The 22,940-nt window shown below is 39.8% G+C and overlaps 2 protein-coding genes and 1 non-coding gene across 4 annotated transcripts in view; 1 reads left to right on the top strand and 2 right to left on the bottom strand.

Moving 5' to 3' along the window:
* LOC119727508 (serine/threonine-protein phosphatase with EF-hands 2-like) overlaps positions 1-19,389 on the top strand; it is a 54,502-nt gene extending 35,113 nt beyond the window's left edge. For both annotated transcript variants that reach the window (XM_038199402.1, XM_038199403.1), the window contains exons 8-16: positions 2,455-2,621; positions 6,506-6,545; positions 8,967-9,128; positions 10,121-10,408; positions 11,482-11,624; positions 12,500-12,606; positions 13,764-13,867; positions 14,842-14,983; positions 15,863-19,389. In XM_038199402.1, the coding sequence (XP_038055330.1) occupies positions 2,455-2,621; positions 6,506-6,545; positions 8,967-9,128; positions 10,121-10,408; positions 11,482-11,624; positions 12,500-12,606; positions 13,764-13,867; positions 14,842-14,983; positions 15,863-16,131 (1,422 nt within the window). In that variant the 3' untranslated portion in view covers positions 16,132-19,389. The remainder of the gene's footprint in view (positions 1-2,454; positions 2,622-6,505; positions 6,546-8,966; positions 9,129-10,120; positions 10,409-11,481; positions 11,625-12,499; positions 12,607-13,763; positions 13,868-14,841; positions 14,984-15,862) is intronic.
* Trnat-agu lies at positions 18,070-18,143 on the bottom strand. The gene has a single exon. It is a non-coding gene; the product is annotated as a tRNA-Thr (tRNA).
* Positions 19,390-20,799: 1,410 nt separating the features above from the next.
* Positions 20,800-22,868, bottom strand: LOC119727767 (mitochondrial import inner membrane translocase subunit Tim10 B-like). The gene is made up of 3 exons (XM_038199822.1): positions 22,678-22,868; positions 21,977-22,072; positions 20,800-21,577 (listed from the first exon to the last, which is right to left on the bottom strand). The coding sequence occupies exons 1-3, from the start codon at positions 22,699-22,701 to the stop codon at positions 21,221-21,223; spliced, it is 477 nt and encodes a 158-aa protein (XP_038055750.1). The 5' UTR covers positions 22,702-22,868; the 3' UTR covers positions 20,800-21,220.
* Positions 22,869-22,940: the final 72 nt, after the last annotated feature.

Here is a 22,940-nt window from a genome sequence, read left to right as displayed (position 1 = left end):
ACAATGTTTCGAAATTAGTGATACTGCTGGGCGGGCTTTTAGGAATCAAATGTCAGTCTTTCCTAGAATTTTTGAATTTCAGCAAAACATATTTTTGGTCTTTGTTTTATTTTTTATATATTTGTTGTTAGCAACGTCCAAACAGTCATTGTCCATTCAGTCAGATCCTACCAGTTAAATGTTTTTTTCCCCTGCGATGTAAATTCGGAAATGACCAAAACTTACGATTTGACATTTTGCTTTCCAATTGTGAATCTTAATATCTGGTAAAGGTTCATATGTGCACAGCAAGTCTGCATATATAGTGTGCCTCCTTTTTTTTTTACTTCTTTGATTAAAATTGCCAGGGTGCTTGAAATTGCAGCCCCATTATAAAATAAATGAAGTGCCTTCATTACAAATTCTTATTTTCCAAACCCATCCAAAATCTAAAAGGCCCATATCAAGAAAGTCTGTATTGACTTCCAAAAAATACCTGAATAACTGAAATGACATTTGCAAAATATGTGAACTTTATTACACAAACTACTATTTTCCTAAGATATTTAGTGAAATAGTTCTGAAGTAGACGCTGTGTTATTTTAAAACTTTATCATTAGACTGCATGGCCTTTACTCATAATTAATAAATACCTTGGAGAGTTGATGGTTTCTGATTGGTCGAGACTCGATCACGTGGGGGTGTATTAACGGTGATATAAAGACCGGCTTCAAAGAACAAGCGAAAAAATGGCCCCTGAACCAGCATTGATCCAGCCCCATGGAAGGCAATGATTGGCCAACTTTACAACAGTCATACGGCAGCTTGTAACAATACAGCACTGCACATGCGTTCAACCACCTTCGCGTGAGACTGACGCGCGCGTACGCAACACAGTTGCTATGGGTGCGCGCGCGTAAGGAAGTTTTAAAACGACATCGCACCGCAGTGCAGTGTACTGAGGATGTTTACGATGAAAGCGTAGATCTACGATTTATTTTCTTTAAACACTTCGCCCATCGACATATTTACCTTTCCTAAACCAAGCATCTTTGTAATTCTGGACACAAGGAATGTGTAAACGAGATTTCAGCTTCCTCCATCAGGTAAAAATATGAAAACATTGTTGTAATTTGTTTCGCTACGGCAGCAGAAGTCCAAACCCTGGACGTCCTACGTGTGCGCAATGAAGATGTTGTCCAGCGCAGCCTGGGCCCGGCTGTGGTGTATATAACAACGCTTATTGAAGAGACAGGGTACCACGCATAAGTTAAAATATGGCCCATGAACATGAACACAAAAAAGTCTGGAAATATCGCCGAAAGAAAGTCACAAAATTGGAGCATTTTAACTGTTTATTTCGTTAAAAAGGTATTTATTAATGGGAATAACAGTGTGAGGATCCGGTCTTCACTGCGTGATAATGACCGGGATAATGACCGGGTATGGGGGTGACCGCTTTAAATGGACCGAGACGAATTAACAGCGGTCACCCCCAAACCCGGCCATTATCACGCAGTGAAGACTGGCTCCTCACACTGTTATTCCCTTAGTAATATTACTACAGCACTGAAAAATGATAAATGATATTTCATGAATGCCATCTTTCTTTTGTAATAACATCCCACAAACTCAGTAATTCATACCGCCTACTCATAGCATAGTTATTCGTTACTAGTGAGTTCTCGGCATTGTTGAGCTCCGTGGAGTTCATGTCATCTTCCACCACATCCTGTAACTTACATATCGTGCATGTTCCTACAAGGCCATCAAGCCCAATTAAGCTGTCGTTAATTCTCAGGCGTAACGGCGCATGTTGTGCACGCAAAACAGATCAATGCCTGGAAATTTGCTCAGATTGAAAGTGTCGTCACGGCAACACAGTAATATGCCTGACGTGTTGCCATGGTTACTCTGCTAATGCATTGTGTGTTTGACTGTGGCTGCTTAGGTTTTATCTAATAGTTGCGCTTGTTAGTGTCAGCGGAAAGGGAAGCCTTGCCAAGCATGCCAAGACTCTAATGAACATGTGACCAGTCAATATAAGCATGATACATTTTAAATGAGCTGTTGCAGTGCTGTAGGTGCGATAAAGACAAAATTCAAATAGTTGGTCATGTATTTTTAATTTTTTTAGGGGGGAGGTTTCAGATGAAGTCTGATCCATAAGTTGTCTTCTCCCTTTCATCAGTCTTTTAAGTTCTACCATACATCCATGAAACCTATTCTTGACCCGTTGTATATGACAACAACCCCCAAACAACCCCCAACACCATCCACCAAAAGAGATGCCCTCGTCCTCTGGGCCGGCCAAGGCTACATTATGATGGACTGTTGCCGCTCGCACTGTCGAACTCTTGGCTTTTGTGTGAACTCGGCATCTCTGTGGCCAGTTCCTTATGGATCACTTTAGTAATGACATAATGAACTTCTACATTTGATAGAGAACTGTTGAATGTTTGGCTTTGCTTTCAGAATGGCCTACCCTCCAAAGAAAACCCCTACGTCTTCAATGGTGACTTTGTGGACAGGGGCCCGCATTCTGTAGAGGTGGCGATGCTGCTGTTTGCCTTTTTTCTTGTCTACCCAAACGAGGTCTACCTGAATCGCGGGAACCATGAAGATCACATCATGAATCTGAGGTAGGTTCCTTGCAATTGAATATTCACTTACACTACTTTTGTGCGTTTTCTTACAGCAGTGAATATATGAAAATTGCTGCACTATTTTTAGGTGATGGCATTCTAATGCTATTTCTGTTGCACATTCATGATCATGAAGGAATATAAGATAGGTTTGTATTATACAAATATAACATGGTTTAACAGTGAGTAGTATACAATTATAACATGGTTTGAGGGTGGATAGTTGATTATTAGCCCCCCGAGGTATTGGAAGTTGACAAACTAGTTTCCGAGGCGAACCCGAAAAAAAAAACGTGTTATACAGCCTGTCTAAAAAAAAATGGTACAATCAGAAAAAAAAATTGGTTAAATATGAAATTTCAAAATAAGTCATTCTTACTTGGCATGATTTTAAAGAACAAAGACTGGGCTTTCCAATAGTGTTTGTTTGATCTTATTTGCTTTTGTCAGTTCAGAGATATAGTAGTCATTCTTACTTGGCATAATATTAAAGAACAATGACTAGGCTTTCCAATAGTGTTTGTTTGATCTTATTTGCTTTTGTCAATTCAGAGATATAATCAATTTAGTGCGATACACCAAAATCGATTTTGTGCCACTTTTATGCATGGGCAGAGTTGTTTCGAGTACTGTGCCATGCTGTCTTGAAGCTCACACCCAGAAAGTGGCACAAACTCGATTTTAGTGTTCCGCAGTAAACTGGAGTTATCTCTGGATTGACAAAAGCAAATGAGATGAAACAAAAAGTATTGGAAAGCCTGGTCTTTTTTCTTTAATGTGATGCGCAAAACGACTTACTTTTGTTGAGATTTAATATTGAAAAAAAAAAATCGTTTTCGATTGTACCATTTTTTTGGAGACAGGCTGTAGTTGTCTGTCAACAAACTTTTGTCAAGTTATGCATCAGTTATCTTTGCAAAAAGTTGCTGGGCGTGTGCCGCAATCTCTTCATGTAGCTTGGACAATAATCGCGTGTGTGCACTACCACCATGCTATAGTTCCACGATTGCTTAATAATGCACATGTGCAGTCGACTATTGCATGGGTTACCCATGCAATAGTCAACTGATGGTGATGTGATGGTGAATGGACCAGTAAGGATTCAGCTCTTGCTCATGATTATGCATGAGGCATATAGTGAAATAAGAAAGGCCATACCTGGAGAAAGTGGTCTGCTGATAATGGTTCAGTAAGTGATATCCCTTGATGCAAATTGTAAAACGCCAATTTTAACTTTTGCCGTACAAAATTTCACAGATTGCCAAACACAAACACTTGTTTTTAATAGAAGCAAACAATTTTTTAAAAATAAAAATCACTCGCTGCTGGCTGTGGCACATGTAGAGGAAATGTTGAGATGACCATGGTGCCATGTGAACCACTGAAAAGTCCCTCAGTGCTGATGCTGAGAATCAACCAGGCATGACCCCCTCAATTTATGTGAAATGATTCCCTAAGCACTACCGCTACTGATGATATCCATTTGCAAAATCTCCTCCGTTAAAAATTCATGTTGGCCTATTTGCATCTAAATGTAAAAGGTTGCAGCCTTTGAACAAATCTTTCATTAAAAAAAAAGATTGCCAGGCATATACTGGTGAACTGTCAGGAAGGCAATTAGAAAAGTCACTGATGAGGCCCACTGAAACACTTGTGTGTAGGAAACGATATGCTTTAAAGGGAATATACAACATTTGCAAACATCGAAAAACAAAACTACCAATTTTTTACGAAATACCTTACTAGGATAATGGTAAATGACAGTCTAAAGCATCCTGTAAAATAGTGGCACCAGGTGTGAAGTCATTTTCAAGAAAAGTGGTATTTTGTATAAATTTCCAACGGTGGTCGGCCGACCACCATTGGAAAAACCTAACTATTTTTCAACTACTGCTCCAAATTTACCCATTTCTTTTCAGTCCAAATTTTGTTTGCTATTGGTTACATGTTCATGAACGGGTGCAGGCCAGTTAGACTGGTTCCATTACCTTACAATTTTCTGGCATCTATAAATTGATCCATTTCATCTTTAGTGGAGTCAGGGAACCAGACTACTTGAACATTTTTGTTTTTCTTGGTTTTTCCAGTATTTTCGAACACAAGACTTCAAACATGTCAGTGCAACAATATTTGATCTGTTATACTAACCCCTCAAAATAGGTCATTTCTGAAAACTACTGCAAAAGCCAATGATGTACATTCCCTTTAAGCAAACACACTCAGCTACAAAACCTGCTGTGAAGGCAGAATACTCCACTGTGATTCTCACAAACAGTCTAGCAACCAATTGGTACGTGCTGTGTGACACCCTATGCTACCTGAATGTAGTTCAGCTAATTTGATAAGGCCAATTAGGTTTTGTTCACAAACCTCTCCGACAGACAGTGCTGTCATGTTTGCAATCATAATGATGTGTAAAAAGAAGTGCATAGTACGTGCACCATTTTTTTTTTCTCTGAAGAAAATGTATGTGGAAGTATGATGCCATTTTGATTTCAAATCAAAATTGAACACCCACTTTTACAAGACATATACAGATTTTTTCAACAGAGGGGTCCCAAAAAATTTTCAGAGGCAGTTTTCTCAAAATTAGGGAGACATGATGAAATTATTTTCAAATAATCCTAAACTACCAGATCGTGGTGGCATATGGTGAAAACGGCGTTAAAAATAAAGCTCTAGTTAAAGAAAATGTAGCTATTTTTTACAGAAAAATTGTCAAACACTAGTATGCCCACACACATACTGGAATTTGTATCCTTGTGGAGACATTTCTTTGTTCTCGTGTAGTAAAGTTTTCAAGTTTGAAAGTGTAGTTTCAAAATGCTCTTATTTGAACCAGAATTAATTTCCTTGACTGAAATTTGGACTTCATATCCCTTTTCTAAAACTCTTCTATTTGCAACAGATCAACATACCTTGGAAATTCCTAGTTTTTGAGTAAAATCCATATATCTATTTCGTGATAACCTTATGGAGACGTATTCATCTATAGAAATTGCCCTGCGGAGACGTATACAATCTTTTGTTCCCTATTGTGTGCATGTCTCCAGAGGGAACGGTGTATCAGATCACATAAGTGCATGCACGCATGTTTCATAGATCAGTACATGTTGGTCTACGCAGTCTTTGGGATACATCTGCAGTGCACGTAGTGCTATTGTGTTGACCATATCTCATAGACTTGCGCGTAGACAAACTGGTTTTTGACCATCTTTCTTTAAACCATCGGCATTTCTTAACTTAGGTTGTATTTTCAGCGCTGTTTTCACCATACCACAAAGATGCTGTAGTTTAGGAATGTCTTCCAGCAGTTTTAACATGCCTCCCCAAATCCAAGAAATCTGCACCTGCAATGGACCACTCTGTATAGTTGCCCCAAACCTAACTGAAAATGAAAGGGAAAAAAAGGAAAGATCCATAAACAGACAATGTCTGGATCTGCAAACCATACATTGTACACAATGCACTGGAAAAAAAACCTGCCACTTTTCAAAAGTTGTGAAGCTCTCAATCCAACTTTTCAAATGCATGTATTTTGTGGCTTGAAACCATTGTATTTTCCCCCTCTACACTTCAAAAATGTGCCATAAACGTTTCCAAACAAATAATCACCTTTACAAAAAAAGGTAATCCTCATGTCATGTTCAACAGTGAATTGAAAAGTTTGATGGAATATGGGAGGATAGGGGAAAGGAACTAATTAATATTATTTTTTCTGTCTTACTTTCTGTACAGTTTGAAAACATGTGCCTGAGACTTCAACATGATTATTGTTAAGTTTTGAAAATTTTTGACAATGTACATGTACTATTTCTTATAGGCGCAAATATCTAACTCTGTTATTTTTTAATTATCTTGTATTCTTTTCATTGTTTTAGGTATGGGTTTATCAGGGAAGTCCAGATGAAGTATGGAAAAGTAAGTACGGTGGTTTTTAGTAAAAATTGAAATTCTAAACATGTTCCAAATGCTCTGTCTTTGCTCTTCAACATCTTAGAATATTTGTCCTAACAGTATTCCAAGTTGTATACTTTATGTTAACAAAATATTACTTTTTCCCCCTATTTTTGACATCTGTAACCCTCACTAAAAAAGGCTGATTTTTGTACAGTTGGACTGGTTTCCAGGTTGCTACGCATGTACATTCTGATAGGAGATGGGGGGGGGGGGGGGGCAGGAACCAGTCTGCCTTGTGATAACAGCATTATAGTCAGCCTGGGCTGATAAATAATTAATACTGAAATGAGAAGCACTTTTTTCGTGTTGAAACTTGAAAACAGCACGCACATTACATTTTTGAGCTGCGATATATATTAATGCACATACACTCTTGTTTTACTATATCCTCGAGGACAATGCTTTGTGTTTCCCTTTGTCCCTGTAATATAACATTCTCCCATAGACTAAGCACACAAACTTACTACAGAGGACCGTTTCCAACAAAAGACCCAACTCCCGAGGACTGAAAGGATCTGTTGTTCCCCATTTGTGTGTCGGTTCTCGGGGGTTATGTAGAACACGTACATAGTTGCATGTTGCTGTTTGTGTATGTCACCTTCAGTGTGTGGAATTATTTATTAACACTATCATGGTTAATGGATCATGTCTCAATTATCAATACACAAGAGGGGCCACTTGTAATGGAGGATGGGAACTACATTATGAATGTGGCCCCGGGGTATGGATAATGACTGGCGGCCCTCAGTGGTATATTGCTCGTTGTCCTATATGCTCCTGGGTGGAGGCAGTTGCATCCAATTGTGTCTCTCGTCCCTTGGGGTACATACCCAATTGCTTCTTGTCACACACACAAAATGTATAATCGAAAATTGGAAAAGTAGGTGCTTGATAGCTGGTTGTATGGGATTCAACTCAAACATTTATGATAATGGCCAGCCTGCTTAAACCGGCCTACTTCCGGGAACCGGAAATTCGGTGTCGCCATTGTAGTACGCAAAGATCGTATACCGCAATGCGTAGTAGGTTGCAGACAAAGTATTCCAAGCTGTGATGGATGGTAAAAACTGTGACAAAACGTGGATCCGACACCACATGCTGGGTTGGCACTATCGTGACAACTGTACACAGCACAGGTAGTGACCAACTGACCATTATGCCATCTGATAAGGAATTCACGTTGATTTTATGTGAAAATATTAATAAGCTCTACTGTTTAGTTTACACTATCGGTTTATTTTCCATGTGCGCTTTGCAGACATGATGCAGCACCCTTAGTCTGATCACTAATTACCCAGCTACTCCAAGGCCCACAGTTTAGAAAGTATTCTATAACCGACATACAGATCCTTGTCATTTGATTGGTGGAACTCACATCACGTGGTATTCGTTATTGCTCCCATTCATGCCGCGGCTCAAAAAGTACTATCCGCCCATGGGGAATGGGAAATACTATTCAACAGTTAGGATCATGACGCGGTATTTGTGTGCAAATGCATGCTGGTGAGCCAGCGCTACAGCGTTGGGTTCAAACATTTTCGTGAAGAGGTGGTTTGGAAGATTTTCCTCCAGTTTTGTATTGAAATAAAAGTTCAAATATATGAAATGACAAGGATCTATATGTCAGTTATATAAAACAAATATTGAGTGACTTTAAATTGTGAAATGGGAGGAATATTATCGCTCGGTAAAATCTGGACCTTTCCAGTTCACTCGGCTTCGCCTCGTGAAATGGAAAAGTCCAGATTTTACCTTGCGATAATATTCCTCCCATTCCACGCTGAGCCACTCAATATTTGTTTACTATTGCTAGGAAGCTATACCCAGTTGTACTAGCAATAGGAAGTTAGTATGAGAACATACATGTATGTTCCAGAACTTCTTTATGATGCTGAGTTTTATGCCATTGTTGGAGACTGAGAAGCTTTTTCTTTTAATATCCCTGTCACAAAACAATGCACTAAGACCCTTGGTGGCAATAACAGTTAAATATTCATCTATCAAAATGCAAAAAAGTACAGTGAAAGTATTGATTTCAAGTAAAGTCAAGTCTGTCACGAGCCAATATGGCCAGCATGCTGGTGTTTATCTCCAGTTTCTTTGGCATGAAATGACTGAGAATATTTCTACTCCCCCTGGATGGGATGCCAGTCCATTGCAGGTTTCTCCACAGCTATGCCGGTCCCGATTTATACTCCTGGGTGGAGAGAGGCAAGTGGGGTGAAGTGGCTTGCGCAAGGACACAACATATGGCCAGCAGTTGGTTCTGAACCCCTGACCCTCTGATCATGAGTCACGAACCCTAACCACTAGGCCACACTCCCCCTTAATTCAAATCAGTGCTGATCAATTCTGTATGTGTATTTTTTTATCTGCTTGTAGCCCAACTGTAAGCAGCAAGCCCAGTGGCTCATCCCTCTCTTCAAAGATGTCTTCTCCTTGTTGCCATTGGCAACCGTCATTGATGGGAAGATCCTAGTCGCACATGGTGGCATCTCAGACAAGACAGACCTGACGTTGCTGACCAACCTGGACAGACGAAAGGTGAGTACACTCCTCCCTGACCAACTGGTATAATCTGATAGGAATCACATGTTGTATTGAGATGAATTGTCTTACAAGTGGTCCCTGTGGGTTCTGTTTTTAGAATCCTTACATCCACTTTTCCAGAATTCCAGCTTTTTCAAGTTTTCGAAAAACTCTGGCATTCCATCCCTTCACAGGCCGGAAAAATAAATCCTTGTGTTGTACCTCACGGAGGAAAAACAAAAGGGTTGCAAGTTCTCGTTCAGCCAATAGGAACATCTGTTGCGCGTTGTTTGATAATTGCTCATGAGCCATAAGAAAATTGATTATGAGCCACATGTTGTCAGAGCACTAGAATCGTAGTTCGCACTTAGTGCGCTCGATCAAACATAAGTTTTCTGCATAGACTAACATTTTAAAGCTATAGTCCATCATTTGCAGCTATCCGAAAAGTAACTGGCGTAATTATTGTTGAAAAACATACTTGGTTGAAAGATAGCAAGGGACTAAACTCCCTGTGAATTATTTTTTCTGGCATGTTGTCATTTTGAAGAAATCAACGAAAGAAGACCTTTCCAACGGTGCTTCTTAAGACGCACCGTTGGATATTTCCATTAGTAGTTCGTTTTTTTATTCAGCGAAGCGCGCGCAAGCGTTGACGCGACGCACACGCACGTGCGCCATCTATAATTTGTCGGATCAGTGCGCAACATCGCGTAGCTGCATTCGGCTCACTAAGAACGTGTCTCCGACGCTGAATTCAGGCCCAATTCAAAACATTATTCAGCAACTTTTGATTTGAAATCCAGATCCTAGAATGCTGTTTTTCTCGAAATATACAGTTGAAGCTGAGCTGAAACTTCATCAGGTTGGTTGTTCAGCACCCTTCTTCAGATTTTGAGTATGTTTGTTGCTTCAAACGAACAAAATGCACAAATTACAAAATGATGGACTATACCTTTAATGGACAACGCTGAAGTTGTAGTCGTTGATATGGCTGTTGTTCACAGTACAAGTCAGTTCTGAAGCCTCCATTGAAGGACGGTGCCGATGAGATCACCGGGGATGAAGACGACCTGACCGATAAGGTCAACTTCTCCGAGTGGAGGCAGATCCTAGACGTCCTGTGGAGTGATCCTAAGATGGTGGACGGCTGCCAGCCTAATCTGTTCCGTGGTGGAGGGAGCTATTTCGGGCCGGACATCAGCAGCAAGGTGCTGAAGAAACACAGCCTAGACCTGCTGATCCGATCCCATGAGTGCAAGTCAGAGGGGTACGAATACACGCATAATGGACTGGTAAGACTGTCCCCAAGACAAACAACAATTGTATCAGTTGAAATTTGTCTTCAGTTTGTTTGTATCTTGCTAGTAATGAGTACGTTTCTAGGGAATCTGATACTATGGTCATTTATAAATTTGGGGTCCACTTTTTCCTGGTCCCTGTTACATCTATGATTTTATAATTCTGATGCACTCCTTAATGCAGTCATCCCCCAAGAGTAATTTTGCATAGCAAACTTCCCAACAAATATAAAATGATAGTTGATTGGAAACCTACAGAGAATCAAGGTAACAGGGACGGGAAAATGTGATTTTGGACCCTAAATTTATAGACTGACCTGAATGGAGTGTCATGGCCGAGTGGTTAAGAGCACTGGACTCATGTTCTGGTGTTTCAGACGCAACAGTGGCGTGGGTTCGAGCCAGGGCCCGGACACTTGTGCCCTTAAGCAAGGCACTTAACCATTATTGCTTCGTCCTTCGGATGGGACGTTAAGCCGGAGTTCCCGTGTGTTGTATAAGGCCTAACGCACGTAAATGAACCCAGTAACACTTATTGCTAAGAGAAGGGGTTTGCCTCAGTGTTTCTGGCCTCCTAGATATACTCCCTTGTGGAAGTCCTTAGGAGAAGAACCAACCAAGTACCAAGAATAGGTGGTTGAAGCAGGGAGGCAAGTGGGCAGTTTGTCCCCTCCCCCACCTTTTGAAAAATCATGAAATTTGATTGCTGTGCCCAATTTTAGATCAACCATGAAAAAATGTATGTATAGAAACTGAGAAAAACGGACGTACATTGCGCGTAAAAAGCTGGATATGTATACATACCTGCACCCATTGCGTGTCCATTATGCCATTCCATTCTTCCTATCAATCTAGTACAGAATAAAATAAATTGACAAATGAAACAGTAAAAATTTAATCCTACATGTACATGTTTCACTCATATGCATAGTGAACAGTACATCTGCGCCATATACACGCATATTTGTACATGGATTGCTAGGTGTGTTTGACAAATTTCGTTATGCTTACCACATCTTTTTACATCCAGCTACCTTGTAACTTCTCTTGGTAATTACTCGCTACAGGTATTGACGGTATTCTCAGCATCCAACTACTATGAGATGGGTAGTAACAGAGGAGCCTACGTGAAGCTGGGTAGCGATCTGAAACCACGCTGTATACAGTACATGGCCTCCAAGTCACATCAGAAGCTGTCCATGGCTCAGAGGTACTCACACAAACCAGACAGTGCCGTGCATAAACTGTAGTCTTTGGAATCGACACTTGCATGACAAGTGGCTATGATATGCGTGCAGATTATGCGAAACAAGACTGCGTCTTCAAATTAAGTTTTGCCCTTCACGATGTATAAACACTGTATACTCAGTGTGTAACCTCCCGAGTGAAAGTTGGAAAAAATATCACTCGGGTGGGACTCGAACCCACGACCTCCTGCTTTCTAGTGCAGATGTCTTAGCACTCGACCACCGAGCTAACGGGATCGGTTGGCTGGTTCGAATCTGATGTACATAGCAGCGGGTACCGCATTAACTAGACGTACCGCATTAACTAGGCTGCATCTTGACCTCTGTACCCTCCAGTTGCGCAAAATGTTTCAGCTTCCAGAGTTGCTAGCACACAGCACACATACACACAGACCGGTCTGACAATCAGATGACGGTACCAGCTTCCATGTCATGAGCGCCTTCCATTGGGTCTTCGGTAACCCGATGTTAAATGACAAAAGCATGGCAGCTATTGACCAATCAACAGCTTTGCCCGAATTTCTGCTCTAAATGACATCACAAGTTCTAAAGGTGGCTTTGATCGGCTGGTGCGCGGGGTCTCATAAAATTGACACGCATGGATATATCAGACATTTATAGTGTAGCTCTGCACTTATGAACGTCTGATCCTCGGACTACATATACTGGGGCAAAATTGTGCAAAGTGACTTGGCTTTGGTTGTGTGTTTGTAACCATCCAAAACTTTAGCAAGCTCTGCTCAGTACCACAATGTTTGTCCAGTCAAGTGGCAAACACTAGAGTGCAGAAAATGGACAAGTTAAAAGCTCACTCATTAACTTGTTTTTTTTTACGTAGATTGAGCATTGTAGAAGAATCAGCATTAAGAGATCTGAAAGAAAAGATGGCAACAAACAAGACGACCCTCAAGCAGGGTTTCCAACAGTTTGATCCGAATAATACAGGTAAGTTGCCATCGAAGATTCTGGTGGACTCTTTAATAATATTATTAGTGTGGCAACAGTCAATATATGTGATGCGATCAAGCTAAATGAGTCGTTTGTCGACCCCGGTCAAAACATTTTTTATTACAGACTTGAAAAGAGCACAATCTCAGCATTACTGCTGTGAAAATCGCATGCTGATACCATCTTTAGTTAAAAAAATTATGGAAGTCGGAACACCAAGAGATGTGATGAAGTGATGTGATGAAGTGGCCATATTTTGACCTGTATCTCCAAATAAAAATTCCCGACAAACGACTCATGTAGCTTGATCGCATCACATATAATGATTTTCCCATCCATTAACATTATGTTGGCCATATTGTGTTTGTCAGAGAAGGAAAGAATCTCAAACAACTTTGTAGTTCCATCTGACTGGTCCTTACTAAGGATGTGACTAAGGATTTGACTTGTGATGGACTCGACAAGAAATGTGAATCACAAAGACAAAATCTTAGTTTTCAAGTTAAAAGTGTCACCTTTTATATATATTGTGGAGCTTCGCCTCGCCCGGCCACCTGTTGCCAAATGTGCAGACAAGCTGTCCACTTCACAGGCGATCAACTCACGAACAACCCATGAACCCACACATTTTGTGATTAATTGTACAGCAGCGATTAAATGGTATGCACAGCCCAGAAGGTCCTTTTCTTTTAAGAAATTCAAGGTGTCTGTGATATGTTGATATTGTCAGCATTGACCATTTTGGGAAAGAATGTTGCAACCTGACGCTACCTCAGTGGTTGTGTACAAAGTCTATGCAGAGTCAAGAAAAAAAGTATTTCCTAACAAAATTTGGAAATGTTTCTCAGTCCCAGATTCATGTCTTATCATCAGTTTTGCAATGACTTACCTTCATTGAGATGATATATGAAGAAAAAAAGCAGCATCAGGTTGCAACATTCTTTCCCCATTTTGACCAAAGATTATCTCTGATCTCTGACCTTCTTTTTATTTGAAAAAAAAAAGAGTTCTCTGCACAAAAGTACAGTAAAATCATCTGATATTTTGAAATGACGTTAATTTCATTCCAACGTGTGCATGCATCATCAATGTTTGTGTTTTTGAAACTGATATTTGCAACTTTAATTAAGCATATGATATTTTGCATTCAAAAGGGTTTATTACATTGACGCAATGGGCTCACGTCATGGAGGAAGTTCTAGAGCTAACCATTCCATGGCGGACACTGAGAAATAAACTCATCCGGATTAACGACCAGGTGATCAAAGCAAAAGCTATTCTGAAATTTAACCTCTGTCTGTTCATAAACAGTCTTCTATTTGTGACCCTTTCAAATTTATTATGAGGAGGAAAATTCCATACTCAACCTGTGTCCATATACTTGCCTTGATTGTGTTTATGTACGTTATGTGGGTGGCATGGGTGGCTTGTGCGTAAAGCGCTCGCCTCTCACCAAGGTGACCACGGTTCGAATCCTGGCCGCGGATCGCATGTGAGTAGAGTTGTGCGTTGGTTCCCAACTGTGCCGCGAGGGTTTTTCTCCGGGCCCTCCGGTTTTCCTCCCTCCGGAAAAATCAAACACTTTTGATCTCAGGCTGTGCTCCGTGGTCATATATGGGTCGATGTGGCCGGCAGCCATAGGTGCCTTTACGTGCCAGCGGCCTGACCACGTTGTAGCCGCGTCCTTCGCAATTCAGCATACCAGCTGCGAGTAAGGATGATTAGCCTCCCAAATTATTATTATTATTATTTCCTCACATAGTTTTTGCCTGTTTATCATATTTATTTATTTCCTTAACTAGTGTATAGACTAATCCGGCGACAGCTAATTTCTGAGGTGGGACCAGGCTCACGCGAGTTATGCTCAGGTAGTACGCACCCACTCCGGGCTCCTTCAACCAATAGGGCTACCAAAATGCGCGCGCGCTTTTTCTTTAAGAACGCGTGGGGCATGAGTGGGAACTCGGTGCCACCTCAAAAATGAATGGCTTCTTCAATTTCGTTCACTGAAGTAATTGGATTGTTTACAAACCATTAATGAACCAATTTTGAAGTGGTTCGTCCTAAGTTCATTGAATCATCTTCGTTAGTAGTTAGAGGGAAAACTATTAATTATGGTGTTAGTTAAATAATAACCTGGTGGGTTATGACAGGTCACATTAAGAACATACTTTAAAATCATATTTGACATTACTTCTAACGTATTGGATTATTGCAATTTTTTGTTCATAGGGTATGGTGGAGTATGAGTCCTGCATGGAGGTGGAGTTAACGATAGGAGGGCATGAAGGAGGGCCCAGTGTGACCGAGGTGCTGTATCGTAACAAGAACAGTCTGGAGACTATATTCAGGGCCATGGACAAAGACCACTCAGGTACTCAGTCATTGCGTTATCGTCTTGCAGTTGAATAGACCTTGGAGTTGCTGGTATCTTGGAGGCTGTTCTTTGTTATTTTAGATTAGTAACAATGATTACACAAACGGTTTATTCATGCTTATCCACGTGACATAACACCTAGTCCGGGGGACTCTGCCTTAACACATAAGGGTGGATGCGACAATTTGAATAAAGATGTTTGGCTACCTCAGAGATCACTTCTAGTCCCCTTCTCAAGTAGTTGCATTTGTTTCGTTGATGGTTTAAAGGTAGGGTAGATCATTTGTCATTTGTGCATTTTTTTTGTTTGAAGGAACAAAAGTGCTCAAAATCTAAAGACGGGTGCTGAACAACTAACCTGATGAAGTTTTAACTCGGTGAATGCTGTAAATTCCAAGAAAAAGATATTCTAGGATCTTGATTTCAGTTCAAAAGTTGCAGAGTCATGTTTTGAATTGTGCCCGAAATCAGCGTCCGGGACACGTTCTCATTCAGCCGATTGCAGCTACCCGATGTCACACACAGAACTAACGAATAATAGCAACTGCATGTGCGTGCGCATCGTGTCACCGTTTGCACGCTCCCGTTCACGGATTCGCCGAATTACAAACCAACTACTAACGGAAATTTTCAAAAATGCGTCACTTGATGCATCTTTGGAAATTGCCTTCTTTTATTGTTTTCTTCAAAATGACAGCATGCCAGAAAGAATAATTTCACAGGGAGATTAGTGCCATCTTTAAACCAAGTAAGCTTTTCAACAATAATTTCGTCAGTTACTTTTTGGCTAGCTGCAAATGATCTTCTCTACCTTTAACACTATGCGTATTCTTCAAATCGTATCTCACTGTTCTTGTGTCTTCATCTTCACCGTAGGCACAATAACCATGGATGAGTTTGAAGAGGCCTGCAGCCTTCTCAGCAAGCACGTAGGCTCGGATATCTCCAAGGAGTCGGTCCGTGACATGGCGCGTTGCATTGACATCAACAAGGATGGCTACATTGATTTCAATGAGTTCCTGGAGGCGTTCCGACTTGTGGACACTCAAGTCAACAGTGCTGAACTGGACAGCAACAAGTCCAAGGCCGACCTGAAAATGGACAGCAATGGCACAAATGACATGGAAACCGGTACTGTCATCTGATTGTTAGACCGGTCTGTGTGTATGTTTGCTGTGTGCTGGCAACTCTGGAAGCTGAAACATTTTGCGCAACTGGAGGGTACAGTTGGAGACAAAAAATGCCAGACCAATTTGTGAATTTTACCTGCAACGCACATCGGCAAGTTTACAGAACTTCAAAACCACTGACATAATTACTTGGTCCTTCAAGTGTTTCTTAACTGTCATGTTTACATTCTAAGCCATGTACAACGTCATTTGGATTGGATTGTTCAATGCAACAACTATCTAAAGCATCTGTAGTGTTGCTGACGTGCATTGGAACTTGATTGAACTTCAGCTGAAATATCATAAGCGTGCTGCGGACAGCCAGTGCAGTTGCAAGAGTGTGCATTGAGCAATTAAAGAAGTAGGGGCTTGGGACTAGAGGACTTGTGGTGGACTTGGTTACATTACTGCAGAGTCGTTGCTCCTGAGACATGTACCTTCAAAATGTCTGTTGTTGCAGAGATCAGACACTTACATCATTCAATGCATGTTGACAAACTAAATTACTAATGAAATGAGACTTGCATGGAAATTGAAGTTTGATCATTTCCTATACCGCTCTCTTGAGGCGATATTAGGAATTACAGGTGAGCCTTGCATTTTTTTTCCAGCGAGTCTTTGAGCGACTTTGTGGGATACTTTGTCAGAGACTTCATTAACGCTGAAAAAAAAAATGCATCTCTAAACCATTACATTTAAATTTGCCTCAACTTGCCCCCTGGCAATCTAACGGCCAGCAATTTTCAAGCAGCATTACATTATTGTGGATAACTCTGTACAAAGGATTTCAAAAGTGTAAATAGCAAAATGGCTACAGTTTAGCCATTAAAAAAAAATATTGTACGGTTGTTTTCCCGTATCTGTATTTTATTTCTCTGTCACTGAGCATTTTTTAGTAAAGGCGAAATTTGAAAATTTGAATGCAAGAAATAATGAGAGAACAGAACAAATTAGTGCTAGCTGCCTTATAATTCTACCAGAATCATTTTCGGATGAGCAAGCTTATCTAATGTAACCACTTTGTTTTGAAGTAAAGTTTTCATAAATGAAAAATTAAAAAAATGTTTTTAAAGTAAAGACATGTGACAATGACAATGATACGGGTTTGCTTTAAAAAGATATATTTCAGCAGCACACATTTCACACTATATGTGAATCAAATTTGTTTGTATTCAAAGCAAATTTTAGCATCGTGAATTCGTTTGGGTGCGTTTGGGCTTTGTTGATATTTTTTTAAGTTTTAATGTTATTGGTAAATGTATATTAAGTAATATTTTTAATTGTAATTTGAGAAAGAAAGACAAAGAAACCTAAGGTAGTTTTACACACATTGTTGGCTGAAGAGAATTTTCACCGTTTTATTTTTGTGTGGTGTTGCTGTGTTGGTGCCATCAATATGTGTACATGTACATGCATAATACTAGCTTGGCTGCTTGAAAACTAAAATCTTGAAACGTATTTTTGTATCAGACTATGATATATTTTATTTTTATTCAGTTAAAAAATAGGAGAACAAGCATTAATCGTTGTGACCAGCTTTTTTTTAGACTCGGGGGAAAGACAAAAAAGAAGATATTATGAAACCACTATAATCTCATTATTTTTGTAATGGGTGACTTGGACCAATGCAAAAGTAAACTACTGTACTAACAATGACAAGGTGTGAATGGTGGCACATGTGTAGGTCTGTAAGCATCACCGTCATGTAAACAGATCAAGCATAGAAATGAATGTTACTGATTATTTTGCGAACAATATTGCGGAAATTTGATTCATGATACTCTGCTCAAGACATATTTTAACCAGTTATCCTGGTTTTTCAATATTGGGTTTTTGCCCGTCACTGATGTATTTTTATTAACACTGTGTACTCAGTGTTGTCCAAGGACCTGTGAGAAAAAAAAAGTCATAATCTTACTCGGGTGGGACTCGAACCCACAACCTCCTGCATTACTAGTGCAGACGTCTTACCACTCGCCCACCGAGCTTGCAAGGATTGGTTGGCTGGTACGAATCTGATATAGCAGCGGGTACCGCAACCAAACTATTCATAAGATGGAGTTTGCATCGGTGAGATGTAAATCCTTGTTTTTGAAATAAAGATGGTCACAAACTCCTAATGTTCTCCAAGTATTAAATTGTACTATTTACCAATGGTGAAATGCCGAGGTAAAAAAAACCAGATACAACTGCTCGCTGTGAAACTAGTTTGTAATTTTAGTACTTGATTAAAATATGTAATTTTACATGTAAAAAAATCATTGGAGCTTTGTAAGAAGTATGAATTCTTTCAGCCTAAAAATGTCGAAATGTTTGAGTTGGTGCTTTGAGGAATTTTTAACATCAACTGAAATTTTGCACACTGTATACAAATACCTTTGAAGAAACTGTTGCATTAGAATTGCATTTCATTGCTCATTCAGTATTGTACTTGTATTCATTTTCTTTGGGGTTGATAAACATTCCAAATTTGAAGTGCTCATAAACAAACCTTGATCCAACTTCTTTACAAAGACTTTTGTAACATTCTTGCCTGTATTTTCTATAATTTATGTACATATTACATTGGAATTGTTATGTACATGTACAGCTTTTTTTTGTTCCACAAATGGCACATATAATGCTTATACTTTGTTACTAAATGTTTATTTTCAGCAGGCTCAATACATGTATACTCGTATGACTTTGTACATTTGTATAGACCGTGTCACACCTGTTTGTGGTCACATGATGCAAACTGTGGTCACATGATACAATTGTGGTCACATGATCCAAACTGTTCTATTCTGTGCTGCATGTACACTGTACAATGTAATACAGATTTAGCTACAACCAAATTCTAGTCATTAAGTGAATATAAATCCTTGGCCTCAACTGTGCATTTTTATTTATGTGCACAATAAATATAAAACTGGTGTTCCGCTCTTTACAAAATTTGTATGTGCAAAAAGAGAAATAATTTTTGCCAGTTCAACTGATTTTGTATCATTTTACAATCTAGTGGTTTACAAGTTTTAACATTTACTGTTAAATGTTGGCAACATAAAGTGAGAACAATGCTGAAAATATTTCCTTCTGTATTCACAAGCAAACTGCTTGAATTCCCATTGTTAAATTCCATCCCAGTTTTAATAAAAAGCTATGTTTTTGAAAGTTGTGTCCTTTCGTTTGGAGGGATCAGGACAAATGGCACAATGGTTCCAAAAATGATGTATTATTAAAATGATCTATTTTTTTAAAATTGTATTTAGTTAGGGGTTTCTTTTCACTGCATTGCCGCTTTCAGTTTGTACCGATATCAATCTCTTCATAGTGTGCAGTTTGAAGAAGGTGAAGTTAGTGGCGTGTGTAGTGTTATATTGTTTATTTTTATTACATGTGCATTAGGGTGGTACATATTATGTTAAGCCTCACATTGCAGTATTTTTCCTAACTACATGTAGCTCTTGACTACATCATTCAATATGTCATTTAAAATGTCATTGGCAAAAAAAAATCATCTGCAATCAATTTCACACTGGTGGTACAGTAATATGTGAAGTCACAAGTGTTCATTTTCAATTATTTGCCTGGATGGGAAGAAGCCTGAATAGGCGATGCTTGCTTGTTCACACTGTATGCCTTATTGTTTTTTTCTCAAAAATCAATCTTGTATGTACTTTGTTAAAGATGTGCATTTTATTTGGTTTAATTAGTATGTGAGCCATTATTATATAACCGACATACATATCCTTGTCATTTGATTGGTGGAACTCACATCACGTGACATTCGTTATTGCTCCCATTCATGCGGGGTCTCAAAAAGTACTATTCGCCCATGGGGAGTGGGAAATACTATTGAACAGTTAGGATCATTCTTGTTCCAAGACGCGGTATTTGTGTGCAAAGGCATGCTGGTGTGCGCGTTCAGCGTTGCGCGTATTGTTCCAAAGAGCCAGCGCTACATAGTGGGGTTCAAACATTTTCGTGAAGGGGTGGTTTGGAAAAGAGAAATACATTTCCCATCAATTTTGTAGTGAAATAAAAGTTCAAATATCAAGTGACAAGGATCTATATGTCAGTTATATAAAACAAATATTGAGTGGCTTTAAATTGTGAAATGAGAGGAATATTATCGCTCGGTAAAATCTGGACTTTTCCAGTTCACTCGGCTTCACCTCGTGAAATGGAAAAGTCCAGATTTTACCTTGCGATAATATTCCTCCCATTTCACTCTGAGCCACTCAATATTTGTATGTCACATGAACATGAATGCCTTTTTGATCAAGCTCAGTATTCTAAGCAGCATTTACTGTTCACAAGTTTGTAAAGTCTAAGGAATTTTGGAGGCCTTGTACAGTAATAAAAAAGTTTATAATGGAGAGCACTGCGTATTGCTCTTAATACTTTTGGTCGTGTCTTGTACAGATTTTGTCTGAACAGTGGACAGCTATTCAAGCCATCCCTTGATCTTATTCTACATCTGATGGTTGTGTAATCCAGTGCGTGGTCCTTTGTACACCTAGTAGGAGCAAATCTCTTCCAAAGGTGTATCAAAACTATGTGACAACTTACAATTGTTTTGTTATGCCATGGTAGTATTGTTCAGAAAGTTTTCCAGTCTGCACACAAATAAGTAAATATAGGAAAATGAAGCACTTCACGTTGGGGAAGTCTGTTTTTCATTTTTACACAGCTGTGTATTTTAATGTCCTATCAAATACTCGCTCAGGCAATGCCCAGTGTAGACGATTATACCAAAGTATGGGGATTGACCAAGGTGTAGTCCATTCAGATGGTTCAACATCATCATCATCATTCTTACAATGTACTAGTACATTCACCATCAGAATATCAGCTGCTAGTTTTGCTATTTACCAAGCGATGATGTGACGATTAACGCGCAGGGCAAATGTGTATGGGCATTTCGCCTTAGGAACTAGTTCAAGTCAACTCCCAATACTATCCCCCCTCAACCCTGGCCACCTGATGCATATTCGTAGCTTAATGCCGTACGGGAAACTTCAAGAGGTTGTAACCAATTCAGTTGGCACCATCAACGTAAAGGAAAAAATCCCCACGTGTGTTATGATGCTGCAGTTTCTGTTCCCAAGTTAACATCGCTGCTCTGTGATACATCAGCACCATGTTCAGTTAAAGCAGCATCATGTGTTTCCCTAGTTAGTCCGTCAGTAGTCTGGCTCCCATCCATCGATACAGCAGCACCACTACCATCGGTCACCACAGTGTCTGGGCCAAAGACTTGCTGCACTTGGCCGGCTAGATTGAGGGGTTTCCCCGCAGTATCTGATGATGTCGCTTCTGCCTGGGCTGCCTCCAGGGCTGCTGCTTGCTTGTGTAGAGGATTGATCTCCATGTAAGTGGTGATCAGACGATGGTTAACGTTGACCAGCTTCTCAGCACATCGATTGGCACACGCTACCTGGAGGGGCAAACGTTTATAATGCATTTTAAATGGAAGCCAGTTAAACTGTTGGAGGTATTCCATACAACTTGCATAGAATCCGGATTATCACCATATATAAAGTGGATACAATTAGGCTTCTAGTTCTAACAGGAAATTAGTTGCCAGCGGCATGGGTTTTTCCCCTTTTAGGTACACCCCCCCCCCCCCACCTTTCACATTTTGTTCTGTAAGCACAATGGTTATACACCTAGTGACCTACTATATTTATTATTCTCCCTCCCCCATGCTCCCCCGCCTCCTGTGGGGAGATAAAGAAGGTGAATTTCTGGATGCAAGTAATTCAACTGTCATCATCGTTTTTGAAAAACCCGTTACGGCAACCCCGATAATGATAATGAAGTACTAGGAACATACCTCCTCTGGTATCATATGCCTGTAATTCAAATTCTGGATGCAGTGGTTGAAACAAAGCTCAGTAAACTGGTTGTACATCGACAAGAAATCCTTCAACTGAGAAAAAAAATAGAAAAATATTTAAAAAAAATTCTATTTCAAGCAGACCATAGTTCTAGGGGTAAGCCGGTTTATACGTCATGTGACATTCTCTGTGAACAATAATATGAATAAACCTACAGAGTTGTTAAGGTCAGTAAATTCCCTTTGCCTTTGCTTTCAAGCTGAGTATGACTATTCCTTCCTCCATGGTATGACCCCCGTACCCGGCCTTAAACAAGACACAGTGGCTATCGTTACGGTAGTCGACCATCTGAGCTGACCATATTCAATGTCAGGAACTTTGGCTCTTTGGAACAAGACTCACCAGTTTAATCAACCGAAATGGTTTTCATGGTTTTTGGAAATTGTTTCTGAGAATGCTTTACTTTAGTAATGTGATAAGGTTTGAGGCCTGTAAGTTTAGGTCCTATTGTATTCTTTCTAGTTTGTTTTGCTTGTGTATTGTAGTTTTCAAACAGTGAAAGTGTCAAAGTTAATCGCAGTTGCAGTTCGCCGGGCACGGTGCGAAAACCTTTCACGCTCTTCGCCCCACCACCATTGCCGCCACATGGGGCGAAAACATTTATTTAACAGTTGGACTAACGCCAGAAAAGACTTACATTTCTTCTAGCAAACTCGTCCATTTTTCTTCAGAAGTAATATTCTTGGCTATACTACAACCATGGAGGTACAACAAATATTTCATGTACTAGAAAGATGCAATATTATTAGTGGAAAATCTACACCGTGCTTCCGGGCAAAGTTTCCAGCAAGCACGCACGACAATCATGTGTCGTCTGCTATTCGTTCGTTCAAAATTCGCCCCACGACGGCACAATTAATATACTGCGAATGAAACTGGGGCGAGTTGGTAGAAAAAGTC

The sequence above is a fragment of the Patiria miniata genome, unplaced genomic scaffold, assembly GCF_015706575.1.
Source record: "Patiria miniata isolate m_02_andy unplaced genomic scaffold, ASM1570657v1 HiC_scaffold_20, whole genome shotgun sequence".
NCBI lineage: Eukaryota > Metazoa > Echinodermata > Asteroidea > Valvatida > Asterinidae > Patiria > Patiria miniata.
This window is presented reverse-complemented; position numbering and strand designations above follow the sequence as displayed.